This window comes from Dicentrarchus labrax, unplaced genomic scaffold, assembly GCF_905237075.1.
Source record: "Dicentrarchus labrax unplaced genomic scaffold, dlabrax2021, whole genome shotgun sequence".
NCBI lineage: Eukaryota > Metazoa > Chordata > Actinopteri > Moronidae > Dicentrarchus > Dicentrarchus labrax.
In genome coordinates, this window is record NW_026136705.1 from 23,610,487 (window position 1) to 23,629,220 (window position 18,734).

General features: G+C 41.0%; 1 protein-coding gene across 8 annotated transcripts in view; it reads left to right on the plus strand.

Annotated features, from left to right (window-relative positions):
- The window catches only part of LOC127363751 (rap guanine nucleotide exchange factor 6), a 147,997-nt gene that overhangs the window by 67,145 nt on the left and 62,118 nt on the right, over positions 1–18,734 (plus strand). The window contains exon 1 of one of the 8 annotated variants that reach the window (XM_051400605.1): positions 5,288–6,277. The exons of the other annotated variants lie outside the window; for them this stretch is intronic. Within the exon in view, the coding sequence (XP_051256565.1) occupies positions 6,224–6,277 (54 nt within the window). The 5' untranslated portion in view covers positions 5,288–6,223. Of the gene's footprint in view, positions 1–5,287; positions 6,278–18,734 lie in introns of those variants that run through there. 8 annotated transcript variants of the gene reach the window in all.

Sequence of the window (18,734 nt, forward strand, 5' to 3'; positions counted from 1 at the left end):
CTACTCATCTTTATTTAACTTAATCACTTTATCTTCCCCTCCATCATGTGTGTCATGTACATCACTTATCCAGTTTCTTAGGGAATGTACACAGATGACACATCACTGTTTCATTCTGGGAGTTTCATCTACATTTGAGAGTAAAATCATAGATGATTGTCACCAGCTGACCAAGGGTGTTATTCTGGTATATTGGGGATAAATACCTTGTTTACCTTTACAGTTACTTTATATGATTTCCCACTCTTTTCACTACCTTTTTTTTTTTTTTGCGTTTTTTGCACACATCCAGCTCCTCTGGGCTTGAATCTCTTTCTCTCTCTCTCTCTCTCTCTCTCTCTCTCTCTCTCTCTCTCTCTCTCTCTCTCTCTCTCTCTCTCTCTCTCTCTCTCTGTGGAGACCAGTCGGAAAGGGAAGGGCTGATTTAAATGGCAGGAATTCCTGTCTTGTCCTTCAGACAGACAAACACACACACACAAATCAGATCACATCACACGCATACGATCAGATGGCTGCAGTCAGCACATTCACATAGTTGTCTCTTAGTGTGGTTTGCATAAGTACGTGTGTTTTTGTGTCAGCAGGACTTACTGCTCTTTGTGTGCTCATCTGCTGTACACAGGAAATTATATCTGGCTTTCAACAAAGGTACCTTCATGTTCACTAACAGGGGCTTAACCATCTACTCCCTGCTGTGACATTACCATACTTACAGAATGCAAGGAGGCATGTGATTTTTAAAATATTTTTGGTAAGACTTTTGATAATAATCTTTTTAACTCAACTAGAGTCAAGCAGAGTGAATGGAAATCCATATAAACCTCTTTGTTTAGTGTAGAAATTGCTGAAAGTATTTATGTTTGAAAAGGATAATGATGTGATGCAACACTGGTTTATATCTCCCCTCATTAGTTGTAGAGGAGAGGCACAGTGTCTCTGTGGTTCTGGACTATCCATGGAAATTACTATACGGCCACCCAACAGAAAAATATAGGGCTTTAACATCTCAGCACTTCTCTATGTGTTTGTGTGTGTACGCACATCTGTGTGTTACAGAGCTACAAGGGCTTTAGTCAGCTGACTCTTTTTAATTAGCCTGGCAGAACTGATTAGCTGTGAGCAGTAGCCACACACACACACACACACACACACACACACACACACACACACACACACACACACACACACACACACACACACACACACAGACACCGAATGTGGCCGGCCACTTTGTGCAAGCATGTGAGGGTGTAGAAATTAATGTGTGCAGTGTCCCAGGGGGGAAATTGTCCCAGCAGCACCAGGCAAAGTGACAAAAGAGAGACAGGACCCCCTCAGACATCACTGAGCCATGTGAGGCCTCAGTGAGCAACACACGCAGAACACACACCCACCCACACAGGATGCTATGTTCATGTCTAGTCAGTGCAAACTGTCTGTCGGACAGCGTGCCTTTGGACAGGTCACATTTCCTGTCTTTAGGCGCCTTGCTGAGTTTGTCATGTTTTTTGAAATCATTTAAGTCCTACGCACATGTTTCTCTCTTATCTGTCTCTCTCATTCGGCCTCCTCGAACCTCGATTGTTTGATTCTTGCTCTTTCATTTTTTTATGACCTTTTCTTATGTCATTGTCTGTGCCTCTCCCCCTCTTTTCTCTCTGACATGTCCATAATCACCTGACTTAATCTGGCAAATGCTTACAAATGCCCACAAACGCCCACAGTCGCAGGCCGACTGTTCCAGGAAGTGTTTCCTGTGTGACGTGTACCCTGCTCCGTGTTTTGCAAACAGATCCCACATCATTGTGTGCCGAGTTATACCGTAAACGGCCCACTGAGACGCATTATGCAGATGAGCGCGTGTTTTGACTTTTTCTGTTTTTTCAGTTTGATTCCTCTGAACTTGCATGTTTTGAAACCACGTCATGATGTGCTGCTGCAAATTACAATGCAGAGCTCTGTTCACAAAGTATTTATTCTGACAGTTTTGACTTTAATTCCTCTAAATCCTCCCCTCAAATGGAAATTAATTTAGATAAACTGTGTGGAGATATTTTCTTTATCTGGTATTTATTAGTGTCACATTGACTCAATCCTTTCCTTTCTTTTGTCTCTTTTTATCTTTTTTCCATTTGAATTTCATCTGTTTATGTATCCTTCTGGCTCTTTTTCTGAGGTAATTTATACTATCTGAGTTATTTTTATTCATGGGCCCACCAGGTAGCCACATCTTTAAGCAGTTATGGTGTCATGATGTACTTTGATGTTGTTGATTTTGGCAGCACCTTTGGTTATTGCTTAGTTCTGTAAAGTCACACTGTCTTAGCCAAACTTAAATTAAAACAAAGCAGTGTGCAACAGAGATTCTAGTGTTACATGCTAAAAAGTCTTTAAAATAGGTTGGGCTGAACGATTAATGCGTTTCATCAATCATTGATGAAGAAAAGCAAACATTCACTCATACTGTGTGAAGAAAGTTTTGGTTTGTATCTCAATTAATGGTTATTAATTAATCAGTGTGCAAATATGTAATTCAAAAGTTGTATTAGTCTTAGTAGAATCAGTCCATTGTCCACAGCTGGACTTCTACGCAGCTTTTTCTTGCAGACCTGGCTTTGACTAAAGAAGCTATAAAGTGTGTGTGTGTGTGTGTGTGTGTGTGTGTGTGTGTGTGTGTGTGTGTGTGTGTGTGTGTGTGTGTGTGTGTGTGTGTGTGTGTGTGTGTGTGTGTGTGTGTGTGTGTGTGTGTGTGTGTGAGCGCGCGTGTGTGTGTGTGTGTGTGTGTGTGTGTGTGTGTGTGCATGTATGCATGCATGTGTGTGTGTGTGTGCGTGCTTGTCTGTGTGTGCGTGTTTATTAGGGCTGGGGATTTGACAGGAGGGCAAGGGAATGATTTAGTGCTGCACACACTAGTATGCGAAAAGAGAAAAGACTGCATTTAGTACACACTGAGACACACACACACTTACACACACAGTCTAAACACAATTTTATGAGACACTCTTACATACATACAATATCACTCCCTTTTTCTATCTATCTATCTATTCCATCTATTCTATCTATTCTATCTATCTATTTATTCTATCTATCTATTCTATCTGTTCTATATGTCTATGTGTCTATCTGTCTATATGTCTATCTATTTCCATCTCTTTCGCTCTCTGTCTCCTGTGTACATAACACTCCTCTGAAGGCAGGGCTCCATGTGCTTGCATCTGATTGGCTGCGGCATAAAGAGATGATGTCATTCTTAGTCGGGAGGTGTGTATCGTTTCACATACACACACACACACACTCACAGAGGAGAGAGAATTGAGGGTAGGGTAGAAATCCTGGTTCATAGCAGCAAGCAGAAGAGAAGAGTGAAAATGGGAGCATGGAAAGAGGGAGAGGCATGAACAGCTGATAAAAAATGAGATGAGAGGACATCTTCAAAGGGAGGTGGGGGCTGAAAAGAGACAACGATCGACACCAGAACAAATATTGAAGCAGGGGGAAAAAAAAGGAAACGGCTACTTTGAGGCTAAGATGATGCTGGCAGAGATTGCAAAAATTGGAGATTTTGAAGTCAGAGAGAGAGAGGGAGGAAGAGGGATTGGGGAGGGTTTGACGGAATGAGATGGAGGGAGGTCAGAAAAAGAGAAAGGGAGAGAGTGAGAAAGATCCTCCCTTCTCTGAAGCGTCTGGTAATAAGAGCTAACATCTCTCCTCTGCTGGAGGAGAATCAGCCGTTCAAATGACCAGGCAGCTCCTATTGTCTCTGCTTTCAGTTCATCCCTCCTCTCTCTCATCTTTTGTTTAACATCAGGAACAGAACAGAAACTGAAGAAGAAAGAAGGGACAAGAAGACAGTAATGCCAAAAATAAAATAGGCTTTTTTTCATTATTTCAAATATTAAATCTTTACAGAGACCTACTGTATTATTTGAAGGGTTTTAACTCACTCACATGTGTGCAACTTAAACTATTTTACCTCTTCAGGAAGTGAAGCAGAACACGTAGTTGCTGCATTAAACCAGTAAATAATTACATTTCATACAGAAGTCATTATAAGAGATGCCTTAAAAAAAGGGACTTCAACTCATCAAGTACTACTGTGTAACTCCCTTAGGGTACACAATAAAAGAAAGAAATGTAATGTACAAAAGAAAATACGTTTTTGTATCCCTCTCGGTGTCGTCTATAGTTAATGAAGTGAAACAGCCGGGAAAATAAAAATAAAAATCATTGTTTCAAGTCACGGTTTTACTATTTGTTCATGCTGAGTTTCTGCTTCATTTGCTCTGATTAAAGGGGTTGTGTTTCCCATTAAGTATTGATTTAGTGATTTGGTAAAAACTTTTAGTTGTCAAGGTTAATATAGACCTTGTTTCAGCTGCATTTAAATGACAGTTATTCAACGTGTAGTCAGAACCTGCATTTTAAGCCCTTTAAAGTGTTTTGAGATGCTTCCATTTTTCACTTTTCAACCATATTTTGACTGTTAGACGTCTTTTGGCTTTTAAATCACCGGGTTGGTGCCTACTCGGGTTACCTGAAAGGTTCAAAAAGCCGGTTTGATATCCTTCTCTGTCAGTCTAACTTTCTTTCTTTACTCACATCTGATGCTTCAAGAGGGATAAACCGCTCTCTGTCATGACTTTGTTGCTGTCAGAACCTGATCTGCTTCTAAAACTTTACAACTACAGACTTCTGAGCCTAATGCCTTTATTACCTCAGTATTAGAGTGATTTATCTGGGATTGTGATGTGCCTTTCTTATTCGTCAAACTGTGTCGCAAATCCTCCAGACGGGGGCTTTTTGAGGGAGAAAACCAATTATCAGCTTGTGCTATTGTGTGGCGTGTTCACATTCGCCAAAATACCGCCAGCGTCTGTCTTTGTTTCTGATAGGGGCGACGTGATCCATGCCCCCCCGCCCCCCACCGCTCCTTTCCCTCTATGCTTTTTTGGTAATTTGTGCTCACAAAGAGGAGGGGGGTTGCCTCAATACACTCAGCTTTATGTTACCAGTCGATCAATAAAGATGCTCTTTCTCTTTCCTCTCTATCACTGTCTTTCCCAGTGTCTCTCTCTCTGTCCATCTATCCCTCTCTCATCCACATCTGTTCAGCAGCCAATCCATCTAATGCAGTTTCCCCATGCTTTCTCTCGCTTCACCCACGCCACCTCCCATCCCCTCTCTCTCTATCTCTTTCTCTCTCCCTCTCTCTCTCTCTCTCTCTCTCGCTGCACAGGTGATGTCATTCTTTTTCAGCTGGATTCTCCTCCCTTCTCCCTCCTCTTCGCTCTCACTCTTTTCCTCCGCTTCCCATTAGCGGCTGGCTCTCCACAGCACAGCATCCTATTCTACGGTAGCTTCTCTCCGAGGGCGGGAGGGGGAGGAGGAATGCCGGCTTGAGGTGTGAGCGCTAACCAGGGAAAGAGAGCTTGAAGCTTGGATAAGGGAGCGGGGATCACTGGCCCCTGCCATGGAGCTGCACCACTGGGCACACACATGCACCGCTGGAGCTCTGTAAGAGATAAAGAGTTTGCAAAGAGACAGAGAAAAGAGTTTGACAGACAGTGAATGAGGAGGAGAGGGGAGCTGCAGGCAAATGATCCAGGCATTTGGGAGGTGAGAGGGGAATGTTTGGATGACTTTAAGCCAGGCACGAGGCTTCTTCCCAGGGGGCTGCAGATGCACAGACAAGACCCTCTTTTCATCCAGTACTGGCTCATCTATTGAGGAGAGGAACGTCTGCTTTTTTAAACACGGAAAGTGAATCTAGAAGAAGACAAAAATTACAAAAAATTAACTTTCAACAGAAAAATTTGGATGTCAAGTTGGATAGCTTTCTCTTTGACCATGCAACCTCCTTCCCCTCTGGGATTAGTTTTGAATATTCTGCAGATTTCCAGTACTCAAGGTTTAAAAGGACTGTTTTAAGCTTCTCTGTTGCATTTCTATTAAAGTCTTTAGTAGAGGAGAGACATATAGCTGGATCTTCCTTGACTTTGTCGGCTTCTACAGCGACATCTGACAGTCATCCAGCCAGTCATCTTCCTTTTCCTGCCAAATCAACACAGGATTTTTCTGGACAATTCTTGCAGCAAAGAGATCAGCATCAGCCCTTGCCCTCCTGTTTCACATTTTTATTTATTTATTTATTTTATTTTTTCTTCATCTTTTGGTGAACGAGGGGAAACTTCCCCTCGCTGGCACCCTCCCTCCTGTGGAAATGGCTTTCCTGGTCCGTTGCTATGCCAACTGCTTGCAGCCGTGGTCCTCCAAAGTAAGCGATGTCGTAATCCCTTTTCTGGCCAGTGCCTCTGGCTTAGGAGGCTGCTGCTTCTTTCTGTGTGTGTGTGTGTCTGTGTGTTACTGAGAAGGAGAGATAGGGTGGGGATGAGAGAAAATGAGCTTGATTTATATGCATATGACGAATATTTATTGTCTGTTTATAAATGCATTCAAGCATTGCTTCTTCCTTTTTTAATTTGAATTTGAACAGTTTTGTCCTGAAAAATAGTGATATCCACAACAGCTGGTACCATGCCAAAGCCTTTTCCTGTCCTTTCACTGTAGATGGAGGATGAATTTAAAACTAAAAACATCACCTGCACTGTTTATAGAGATAATGTGTTGTTTGACCCAATAGACAAGCATCAGAATATATGAATCTATGTATCTGTATATGGACGCATTTGTAATGTTTGTATAGTGTATATTCCTGATGGCAGTCCACACATCAAAACATTGCACTGTACACTGTGTGGTCACTGAAGAGCTTTGATGTAATGAAGACACTGGAGTTCGGGGGTAGGTGTTTGGACCAATGTTTTATTATTCCTATCAGCTGCAACAACTCTCCAAACTCATTTTGAGGATTTCCAAAAAATGCCCCCGGAACTGTAGATTATATTTTTAAATCTTTTTTTATTTTTATTTTGTGAGAGCAAAGATCACAGCTGATGTGAATATTGTTTCAGTATTTAAAGTTCAAATCTATTTATAGTAATAATAGTTTATCATATTGTCAATAATAGTAAATTGGATGCTCCCAATTAAACAGATTTTTTTTTTTCATCAACACAAAACTCTGCAGATAAAGTGCTGCTGTAACCATGATGATCAATAATGTACATTTTCATATACTTCTTTTGTTATGTCAGTATATACATGTAATACATGTAGTCTGTCTATTGGCTCCCAGTAGTCAGCAGTAAACTGGGCATGATTAGCTGTGTGTATAATTAACAGTTTGATGTCCTAGTTTTAGTTGCTCAGAATAAACCGCCAGAGTTAGCCGTAGCATTTGGTGAGCTTGTTGATGATGCAAGGAAAGCAACTACACTGCATGAAATGTAACTTGAGTCTTTTACAGACTTTTTGCTTTGTTTTGTTTCTGTATAAAGGGCTGGATGATAAAAAAAAAAGAATCAGCTGAGTGACAACATGGCACGATCCCTCCTGCTATACGGCTCATTGGTTGTCCTAGCAGAACGACTGTCGGATAGATCCCTATGTGTGTGTCTCTCTGGGAGCGCCTGTCTGGGTGCCGAAAGCCTCAGAGATGTTTGTCTTCATTGTGTGTGTGTGTGTGTGTGTGTGTGTGTGTGTGTGTGTGTGTGTGTGCGTGTGTGTGTGTGTGTGTGGGCGCGCACATTCTGTCAGTACGATAAGTAATAATTAGGTCCCTGGAGATGAAAGGGGATAAAGTGAGAAGATGTTAAGTCTAAGATAACACATTAAATCTTTACCACACGCAGCTACAGAACCTTAAATACCTTATTACTCGTCTATATTGCTTCCCATCTCTTGTGTGTTCCAAAAATAAGCATAGATCTCTCATTACTAGCAAGGCGGGTTTTGTTGTTTTTGTTTCGCTGTATAATAGCTCACTAGTACTGCCAAAAACTGTAGTTTTGCCACATCCAATTTTCTTAGTGGCATTGTATTCATCCTTCTGAGTGTTGGCTTATGCTGTATGAGTTTTTATGTGCGTGACTAGAGCTGACCGATACTGGATTTTGAAAAATCCAATAATAAATAGTCTGATGTTGATGTAAACAGACATATAGGATAAGTATACCTTAAATTTGGTTATTAAAGATATGTACTGAACAGGGCACTTTACACTTAAATAAACCTTTCAGTCTGTAGTAGCTACAACAATTATATTCATTATAATTATTTAATTTATCACATTATATAAAAATTGTGTTTTCCAAGTTGACGTCTTTATATAGGTTGATTTGTTTGATTGTCAGTCCAAACCCCCCAAACCATCAATTTACCATCACATAAGACAAATAAATTAAAGAGAAAATCCTCACAGCTAGTTGATTCTTTGGTATTTTGTCAGAAATCACACTTGAACAATGAATCAATTATCGGGGCACCCTGGTAGCTTTAGCTTTAGTTTTATTCACTGTTAAACATCCTCACCACTGTTGCATGTTATTTCTAGTCTAACGTCTGCGTTTCAGAGCAGGTGACTTCTTAAGCCTCCCAGTCGCCTATTGATTGTCCCTAAGTTGTGTTTTTGTTCATTCAGATGTCTACTCATTAACGTTGTGTTCCATTATTACAACCAAAAGTAAAGAACAGCTTTGACAAAGTTTTTTTTTCTTTCATCGTTGTTTTTGCACCATCCTAACTTGAACTGTTCTACTGTTCTGTTATTACTGGCCCATCTATGCTTTATGAGTCTAGCTCATTTATCATCAGTCAAGAGCCACTGAGATTTTTATCCAGCTTGCCCTGTTTGAAGTCCATAGTTAATTGGTCGGCGTCTGTGATGAGCCCACCTTTCGCAAAGGTTAATTAAGTTTCCCTTTTCCTCCCATTAGGCTAACGTGTGCTCTGTCTGGAGATACAGTAGCAATCAAAAAACACTGCAGTCGTGTTGAAGGGAGGAGAAGAAAGAGTGTGAGGGTGGTCTGTAAAGGGATTTTAATTCCCTGAAAAGGTTTTGTGAATTCATTCTGGGATCTCAAGGAAGGAGTGATGAAGAAAAGGAAGAGAGCCATGCTGGAGTGTGATTTGAAATTTGAGGGAGGAGAAAGAGAGAAAAAAAGAGGGAAAAGAAAGAAAGAGACAGAAAAAATACATTTATGAGTAAGAGAAAGCCTCTGAAGCAGTGATTTTTATTCCACAAGAGGTTTTCACAGTTTTATCACTGACTGCCTTCACAGAATGGCAGCCAATTATTTTCTCCAGAAGTTGGACTATTTTGATAGTTTTGGCTGTCCTGCGCTGGCTAGGATAGGTAATATTCTTGACTACAGTGATCTTGGATTCATTTTGAATAATTCACCAGCCCATACACCATCAGTGCAGGGAATGGCTGCTTTGCATTTAATGCATTCCCCACCGGTCGAAGGCTTATGCTTAAGCCCAAATGCAATTTTGGTTAAAAAAATAAAATAAAATAACTGAACCAGTCCACTTACTACTGGAGATCTAAGAGATCAGATGACAAGAAAGTAGTGAGCAGGCCATTGTTTGATTCATATGAATCACTTAGTTTTACTTCTCTGCAGGGAATCTGCAGCTGCCAACAGGCTTTTACAGTCTTTTCTACAGCCTTGTTTACTACAGACTTGGTAATAACCCTCTAGGCTGAACTGCTATGGAAAGCAAACAGTTTATTTTTGCTATTTAGGCATTTTTGTTCGTTACCAGCGTTCTAAACTTCAGCTCTTACCATATAGCATGTCATACTCGCTCTAATTTCTAACGTCAGAGGATAGTTATTGAAATATTGACTGTGTGGCTGGAAATTTGGCATCAGATGACAAACAGCAAAATGTAGGCCAGTGGAGCTGCTCTGTGGTGCCAGCAGGGCCTTTTTCTGACGCACTGAGCAGTTATGAGGCCTAGATTTATTTACATCTGCAATAAACAACACAGAACTTTGAAAGGGAGGTCGGCCAGGGCTAGAATGGTCTCCCCTTAAGAGTCAGCAGTCAGTTGCTGTCTTTAAGAGGCTTTCAACATCTTGCTTACAATTTTATTGTTTTATTGTGTTGTGTTTATGGGTGAACCGTCCCTTTAAATCACATCCTGCTCATCCCGGTGGAACACAACCTCAGTCTACATCCTCCCGCTGCTGGAAGACTTGTCAAAATGTTCTCACTGCCGAACTCTCTGACCCTCCCCGCTGCCAACATGGGACCTGTTCTCTGCCGAGCTTTCAGAGCCTCTGTTCTTTTGTGCCTCTCCCATGTTTTCTCTCACTTGTTCTTTCTTTATCTTTGTCTCTTTCTCCCTTCTGTTTTTAGCGTGGACTTCCTGCTGTCTTCCTCTTTCCTTCCTTTCTCATCTGTTTTTAGTAAGGGAGTCTTCAATCCTCTACTACATGTTCATCTCTTCTTTTCCGTCACCCTCTCTCTTTCCCCATCTATTATTTAAACATCAGTAATGGGGCCTGTTGTTGTTGCCAGCCTGATGCTGCTGTTGTTGCTGCCCTGCTGGGCTGTATCCTCACTCATCTGCCACTTCCTGTCTTATAAATCACAGCAACTCCTTCTAAAGCCATCTGTATCCTCTCATGTCCAACCTTTGCTCTCTGTTTCTGCATCAAATGGCACCCATACTTATTACCCTTCCAGATGCCTTGTATTTCCTTTTCACCCCTTTTCTCTGTAGTTTCTACAGTGTGACAATGAACTTAAAATTACATCTAAATGTTGGTTTTAAGTTGGCAGCTTTGCATGATGATCGCACTAAATGGCACTGCCACTGATTTTGAGCTAATTTACTACTTCTTCTCTTTAAGTAGTAGTATCTATTTTTCAGCTTCCTAGATACAGAAGAAGAAGTGTAATTGAATATTGAGGAGGAGAATGAATATCTATTTGTTGCTTTGAAGTAACTGCAAGTTACTACTCAATCTCACGTTTTCTGTCATTGCTGCTCAGTTGAAATACTTCTTGTACATGATTCATGAATGTTTTTTTAAAGCATGTATGCTCTGGAGATTTCCCACCATCAGTCATTTCATAACCAGATAAAAAAGTTTAAAAAACAGGAAGTGTCACGCTTTCCTGATTTGTGCTCAACACAAGAACATAACTTAGATTGAAAATAATTCAAAAAATTCCCCCCCATCTCGGCTGCAGACTTCCCTGGCAGAGTGCAGCAGGTCCAGACTCAGGCTGACCCAGTCTGCTGCCTTTCCTCCCCTAGCAATCAGTGGGCCTTGCTGAACATTGGCATAATCAGTTTGTGTGGAACCATGCTGCGTTGAATAGTAATGGGGCTATGGAGGTGTTGGTAGCAGAGAGTTTCTGTGGGATGATGGATTCAGCGCCAAGGCAGGAAGGGCAAGGCGAGGCAGGTCAGCCAGATGGACAGGTAGACCGACAAAGCGTCTGGCATATCCAAATAAGTGCCAGTCTTAACTTGCAGCATCCACGGATCAAAATGCATCTACAAGAAAAAAACATGGTATATAATCACACAAGATTGAACCAGTTACGTTAATGTTCGGTTTCTAACAAGGCATTTTTTAGGGTACAGTGATAGATTTGAGTAGTAGTAGATTAAAATGAGGAAAGAAATTACAATGAAGACCAATAACAAATAACTCCTCTTCACTACTTTACTGATCTACTGTTCAGTGTCGTCGCACTTCTGCCTAAACAACTAGATGCTATATTTGATTCAAGCTACACTTACTGGCCTACCATTCATCATCAGATCAGATAGGATAGCTACATTAAACTGCTAAACCTCTATTGAGTGGAATAAGGAGATTAATTATTCTTCACTACAGTCTATTGACCCTTTTTCTCAGTGCTGTGGCTTCATGCCCAGCCAGCGTTACAAGTCTGATTAGGGAAAGGAGCGTCTTGAAGCTTTACACTTTTTTTCATAAGGTACAGGGTCAGATGTCTCTCTGAGGGATAAAGATAACGCCCCAAGTAATTACCACACTGATTTCAATTCAGAGATGAACTGAAGTACTGGTTGTAGTTTAATTGAAGGAGCGATTGGCTAAAACCCTGACCAAGAAAGTATGGTCACCAAGAACATGTATGTGGTTTCATTTGGTTCCTAAAGATCTGAGAGATGTATTTCATACTGAGCCATTCCAGGTTTGATCCGTTCTGTCATAATGCCTTTATAGGACTTTTCAATTTTAGGTTTAAGTAAAGAGTAATCATATCATCCAGATATTTTATTTGTGCAATCTCTAAGTAAGTGACAAAATCTGAAGCATTTGTTTTCTAAACTTAGAAAACCAGTGGGGAAACCTATTTGGCCTATACAATAGCTGTTGCAGAAATAAACAAGACCCAGGACTTTCAAATTAGCTACTGTAACACAGAAGGTGACATTTGAATACTGTTAGAGGCCAATGCGGGCATGGTAATTGCATGCTGTGTCATCAAGAAGTTACAAACAAGTAAAATAAGCAGAAATAACAGAAATCCTAGTTTATGAGGCCCGGTTTTGCTGCGTTACATAGCAATAAAGTTAAACTAGAATAGTAAAACGAAAGACGGCAAGCTTTCGAGCATAAAATGCACTTTTTTTTACTGTAATCCTCTACATCATCAGATCAGTGGATGCAGGCACCATTAAAAGAATATTAGATAGTTGCAACGTGCCTCCCCCCGGTACCACAATATGTTGAGAGGTCAATTTTTGTAAGAGGATGACCTTTGCCAGGCGATGTAATGCCAAAGCCTCTTCACAGTGGCCTTAGCAGATTTATTCTGACCTCTAGCCCACAGACAAGCTGATTGACGGGCTGACACAACTCACACAGGGTGTCAAGGTAGTGTAGCCTTTGAGCCCAAAGGGGTGTTGGGCGTCCAGATAAGACCACAAGGAGAAAGAGAGTAAGAGTAAGAGAGAGAGAGAGAGATAATCAGAGTGAGCGGCAACAATAGAGAGAGAGAGCTTTTAGCATGCCGACGGAGGTCTAGGATATCATATGCACAGGAAGTAGGGGTGATAAAGATCGATACGAGTTGCATTAAGCCAGGCCATGCCCAACTCACCTCCTATAAGTCATGAATTACTTATTCAATCATCCTAAACAAAAACACATGTTGCTTAATTTTTCTTCTTCTTTTGCATCTGTCATATGAGGTATAAGTCTAGAAATTTGAAAAATAAAATCACATCACATATATAAGCACAACAACAAAACATACAGCATTGCTTGCCATTGAGCATTGCATGCCATAAAGCGTCATGAATACCGTAAGCTGCCGTGTAAAAACAATGTGTGAAAATGGAAGTCTCTAAAAGCATTTTGCTTTTCGTTGGTATTTTTGGACATCAACTAATACGACAAAAGCAGAAAATCTTTTTCCAAAAGTGTTGCCTTGAATGGGACGTCAGAACTCCTTCTAGCTGGATGTTGACTTTGACAGATGATGAGAAAAAGCACATTCAGGTTCTGTCTTCTGCTGTTTTGCTACAAAAAGAGAGACTTTAGTTAATAACTTGCGGTATTCCAATTCATTTCAGTGTAACCTCTGTCAGAGTTCTAATGGACTCGGCATTTGCCTTTGTCACTTCATTGTGTTTTGAAAAATTACTGAGATAACTGTTCTTTGTACCAAGTACCACATTGGAGTATACTACTAAGTGCTCTACTTAAGTAATTTAGGTGTGGGGATGTACCTGGTATTCATTGCAATTCAGATTGAATAAGCTGAGAACAGCACTCACTCAAGGACACTAAAACTGAAGACTTACAGTAAATGTCGTTTTAAAACCTTTATTTATATAAGCACGGTTGACTAAGCATGATGGCTCTTTTCCAGCAGCCTGTTTACACTTTTATACCATTTCACCCCTGAGATCTGGTCAGCAAGTAGCCTTAGTGGCGCTTTTGCACATTCAGTGTATTGGTCAAAGACACATTGTCTTTGAGTCTTTTATTTACTTTTGGCACATTGTTCACAGCTGATTTTGGGGATATGATCAGGTGACATACCGCCAGACATTGACCAGTCATCTATCTTGCACATATATAATGCACACATTCATGATAGCACCAATTCGAAAAACGGTTATGATGGAGACAAAGGTCAAAGGTGACAATTCTCAGCTGATAAAAAAAGTCACTTGCTTGCTTTGTAGTTTACCACACTTCACCTTTTGATGTTGAATAAGAAGAAAATGCAGACCTATTTGATTGTTTCAATGGGTACAGGGGCATAAAAGAGCCAGTGTTGTGTCCTGAATAGTGTAATTACTGTCCATTAGCTATGATAGGCTGAAATTTTGTGAGAGAAAAACCCACTCAGGCCCTGTATGCATTAACATGCCCAAGCTGGTCAACATTACTGGGCTAAATGGACTGAAAGTGAGGCTGCTCATGTGGAGATACACTCTAGCCTTTGTGCACACAGAGACTCATACTCATTGTCTGTACACATGTACACTCATCCATGTGACCCCTATGCTTGCTGGCCTCTCACTCTCAGATACCGTTTGACACCCACAAATGCATAGACACACACAGGCCCTACAATACTTGCAATGGTCATAACATAATACCCAAATGCTTACAGCAAATGTGCACATATGCATAAATTACTCCCCCTTACTTTACATTTGCAGACTCCACCTACCAGAGCTCTTTCTGTCATGAGCTGCTTCTACCCCCACCCGTACACACAAACTCACACACACACGCACACACATATCCTAGTGCTGATATTTCAACCACCCATAGCCCCCCCCCAATTTCCCTTGCTCCCATTATCTCACTGCTATTGATCCACATCCCCTCCTCTGCCTGCACATCCAGAGAGCCTTTACTGGATAATTTTCAAGGGCATTTATAAACACAAGATGGAATGGATGGGTGATTGCTCTGTGGGTGTTTGTGAATTTGTGAGAAAGAGAGAGAAAAACAAAGAGAGAGAGAGAGTGTGGGGGAAGCAGACAATGTGTGGTATGCCTGTATGAAAACAAATGTGATCAGGCAGGAGGAAGGTCAGTTTGTCTATGCAAAAACACTAAAGTCTATTAATTATTTTTACTATGTCAAATTACACAGATGCTAATTAAAGTGACCAACCAACCTATAAAGCAAGCAATTCTTTGAGTCTGAAGGGCTTTTGCACATTTCTACACTAACACTTGTCATTTGCGTGTTTGGTTTAGAGAAGAGAAAAACAATTCTGGGCTTTCTTTTAGTTTGAAAGCTTTCTCTGCTTTTAATTATTATTATAACCATAGTTCAGCGTTTACATCACACTGAATATTCATTAACACATTAAACTCCTTATGCACATCTGTAGACTGTCACATTGAGACATCCTGACAGCAAGTACAGAACATTCACACCAAAAGCAACCAAATTATTATAAATTCAAACCATAATGGAAAAAAAGGCTTTTTTCAAACATATTACCCCCACTTCAGCTCATATCTAGCAGTCGCTCTGACTTTTGTTGTCAAGAATAGTTTTTGTCAGGTAAAATAATAAAATGTCTGATAAACGTTGGAGTTCAAGATTAGGGTTAGGTCGGCAGGCAAACAAAGTTAATTTCCTGTCCTGGTACAGAAATTGTAGTCAGCTCTGTCTGGGCTGAGGTGACAAGGCCAAGAGGGTTGAACAGAATCCAACATTAACAAAAACACCACAGGAGAACCAAAGGGTTGGGCTGCCCCTCCACCTGGCCCCTGGGTCAACCTGTAGGGGTGCCAGGGACGCGCTGCATGTGTGTGTTTGTATGTGTGAAGTAGTGTGGGGTTGGGCCGCAGGGCAGGAAGCATCTGTTAACAGAGGGGAGCCAGGAGGTACTAAGGTGTATGTGTCTGTATGTATCTGTGTATCTGTGTGTGTGTGTGTGTGTGTGTGTGTGTGTGTGTGTGTGTGTGTGTGTGTGTGTGTGTGTGTGTGTGTGTGTGTGTGTGTGTGTGTGTGTGTGTGTGTGTGTGTGTGTGTGTGTGTGTGTGTGTGTGTGTGTGTGTGTGTGTGTGTGTGTGTGTACGCACAAGTAGTTGTGTGCACAAGTAGTTGTGTCAGTATTAAAGCCAAGTGTTTAGCCTTCCCTCCTGTATCCGGCAGACCTGGCCGTGGCCCACCTTCCTCAGGGGCCCAGACAGAGACGCCTTGCAGCTTCCTGTAGCGCTTGCACACACACACACACACACACACACACAATGAACAAAAGAAACACACGATCAAGCGTATACACTTTGAATATTTAAGCCAGTGAACTCTGCCCCGCATCCAGAACACATAAGGTCAAAATAGTAGCATCAATAAAGCTGCAGCAACTTATTCACATACTTGCACACTACTCTACTACTGTAGATGCAGTGGCCATCTCATTAATTTAACATCAAAATCACATATAGATTCTTTATCATAGCACCAATTTTAATTCATAATGTTCTCCCGCAGTGGGAAGATAAAAGAGGGGTTGCAGAATATGGAGGGGGTGGGAGAAAAAAAGACAAATGAGGGAGAGAGGAGATAGGTGGGAAAGAAAAGGCTGAAATAGCAGAAAGTAAATCTCCTTTTTTAAATCCACCTGGAGGAAAAGAGGTTTGCCATGTCAGCCAATCCGTTGACCATCAGAAAACGTACATTTACAAAAAAATATTTAAAACATAAAACGATTTCAGTGGTACTACCCAGTACTGTCGGTCTTAATTGCCATGGTACATTAAACCTCAAACATTTTGAACTACAAGCAAGTTTAAATCTGACTCTTCCTCTTTTTTTTTTTTTACCTTGAATAGTTCCACCTCCCAGGTGGTAGCGATCAGAGGAGGAGGGCAGACGCCTTGTGACAGGCTGAATAGTTCTTTCAGAAATGTCTAAGGCTGTTTGGCAGCAACTACCATCTGCTACCTGCTGCCACACACACACACAAACACTCTCTCTAGATACCAACTGGAAGGATTTTCCACTAAAGCCTTGTTGTAATACCGTCAGTCCTCCAGAGAAGAATACTTGACTCTGCAGGGGTGCCGACCCATGCTAATTACCTTCTTCACTGTGTAAGCTGCCAGAAAACTGAATGAGTGGTTAAAGACTGTGTGGGACAAATGAGCATGCAGCCAATTTATGAGCCATTACTTACTAAAAAAAATCCAGACTGGCATAGCTTATTCTGATGAAGGCAGTGGGTCAGTACTTTATAGTTTTTCTAAAATTTCTGGTGAAATCAGCTGCAATGTTTCTGTAATGTCTATTAAACTATGACAAGGAATGTATAACCTCTAATTTCCCAGACTTTACTCAGGACTTCATAGCCAAGACTTGACACTTACCGGTGACATTGTCCCATCCATACTAAATTCAAGATTAGGCATTTTTCAGTGGAAATATACACATTAGTTACAAATCGAAGAAATTATGATTAGGATGCAGTTCTGATTCAGGGCTGATATGGGATAGTGGTCCATTGTTTGAGGGTTATTCCCAGTGTTTGGTATTACAGTAAGGTGTCCAGGATTTTAGACTGTGGATGAATCATTAAAGATGAAATGAGGGCAAAGAAACACACGCACAAACACTGTTTCGTCCTTTATCCTCCTTTCCTTCCATTTCTAGTTACTTCCCTTGTTTATCTTTCCTTCCTCTTCTCCCTGTGTGTCTCCCTCGCTGCCTCTATCTCCTTCATCACTCTCAGACAACTGGGGCAGAAGTCACAGGCCTTTGGCAGTGTTGGTGACAGTGCCATTCAGCATCCCGTCTGTCACAATACTGGCACAATAAAATGTGGATACTGCCAACTAATGGCTGTTTATCCACTGTAGAAGCCTGCCAGCCACTCTCTATCCAGGCTACAAACCTGCCAACCAATGATTGTTGAACCTTGTACCCAACAAACCAGTGCCTGCCAAATCACAGGATGCAGTTTTTTCCATAACTGAGAATAAAATGTGTTTCAGAGAGATTTCTAGGCAATGTGTTGCTATGCAGAATCCCTACCTTATGTTGCGAAAAAGTTCTTTCAAGCTGCCACACTTTCAGGTTCCAACCATTAGTGTCTCATTTTCTCTTCCAAAACGCTTTTGAGCGTATGTTGCTGAAAAGAGTACTGTAGGGGAAGTTCACACAGTTAGGAAAAATGCAGCTTATGTGTGTTTATTGCAACAATAACTTTATAGGTTTTGTCAACATTGTGCAGCTTAAGTTAACTGGCAGTTGGCGCACAACCTTGTGTCATGTCAGCAATACTGAAAAACCTCACTAAAACAGCCTGCTGCTGTTTCCTTATTATTGTCTCTTTTCATATTGAGATAAATTTAACATCCAAAAACTCTGGATCATACACTTCCCTTCACTTTCTGTTGCAAACGTGTTATACAGTCTCTGAAGCCAAAACTAAGTTAACCCCTGATGACATCGTTATGACATCATCTGGATTATTCACTCAGACTTTCAAAAGCTTCCTCAGGAGTCACAAAAGACATTATACAACTCAATTGTCCTCTTGATGACTAAACTGACCATCACGTCTAAAATCACTAGAGAGCCCCTTTAATATCTAGGGATGTTTGCAAAGAAACAAAAGCACCACATTGACTGTAGACCCAGCCGACTGCACATGCTTCCTCAATAAACTAGTGGAACTTTCCTTAATGCATGATCGAGTGTTTATTCTTGTGGGAAGGGGTGTTCATTCTCCTAACTCGCATTTAATCTTCATTTGCAGTGCAGTAGAATGAATGAATAAGCAATATAAAGCAGTAGCAACACATGCACATTTTATTTTGGTCAAGATGTTCACTGCATGTACGAGCCACCT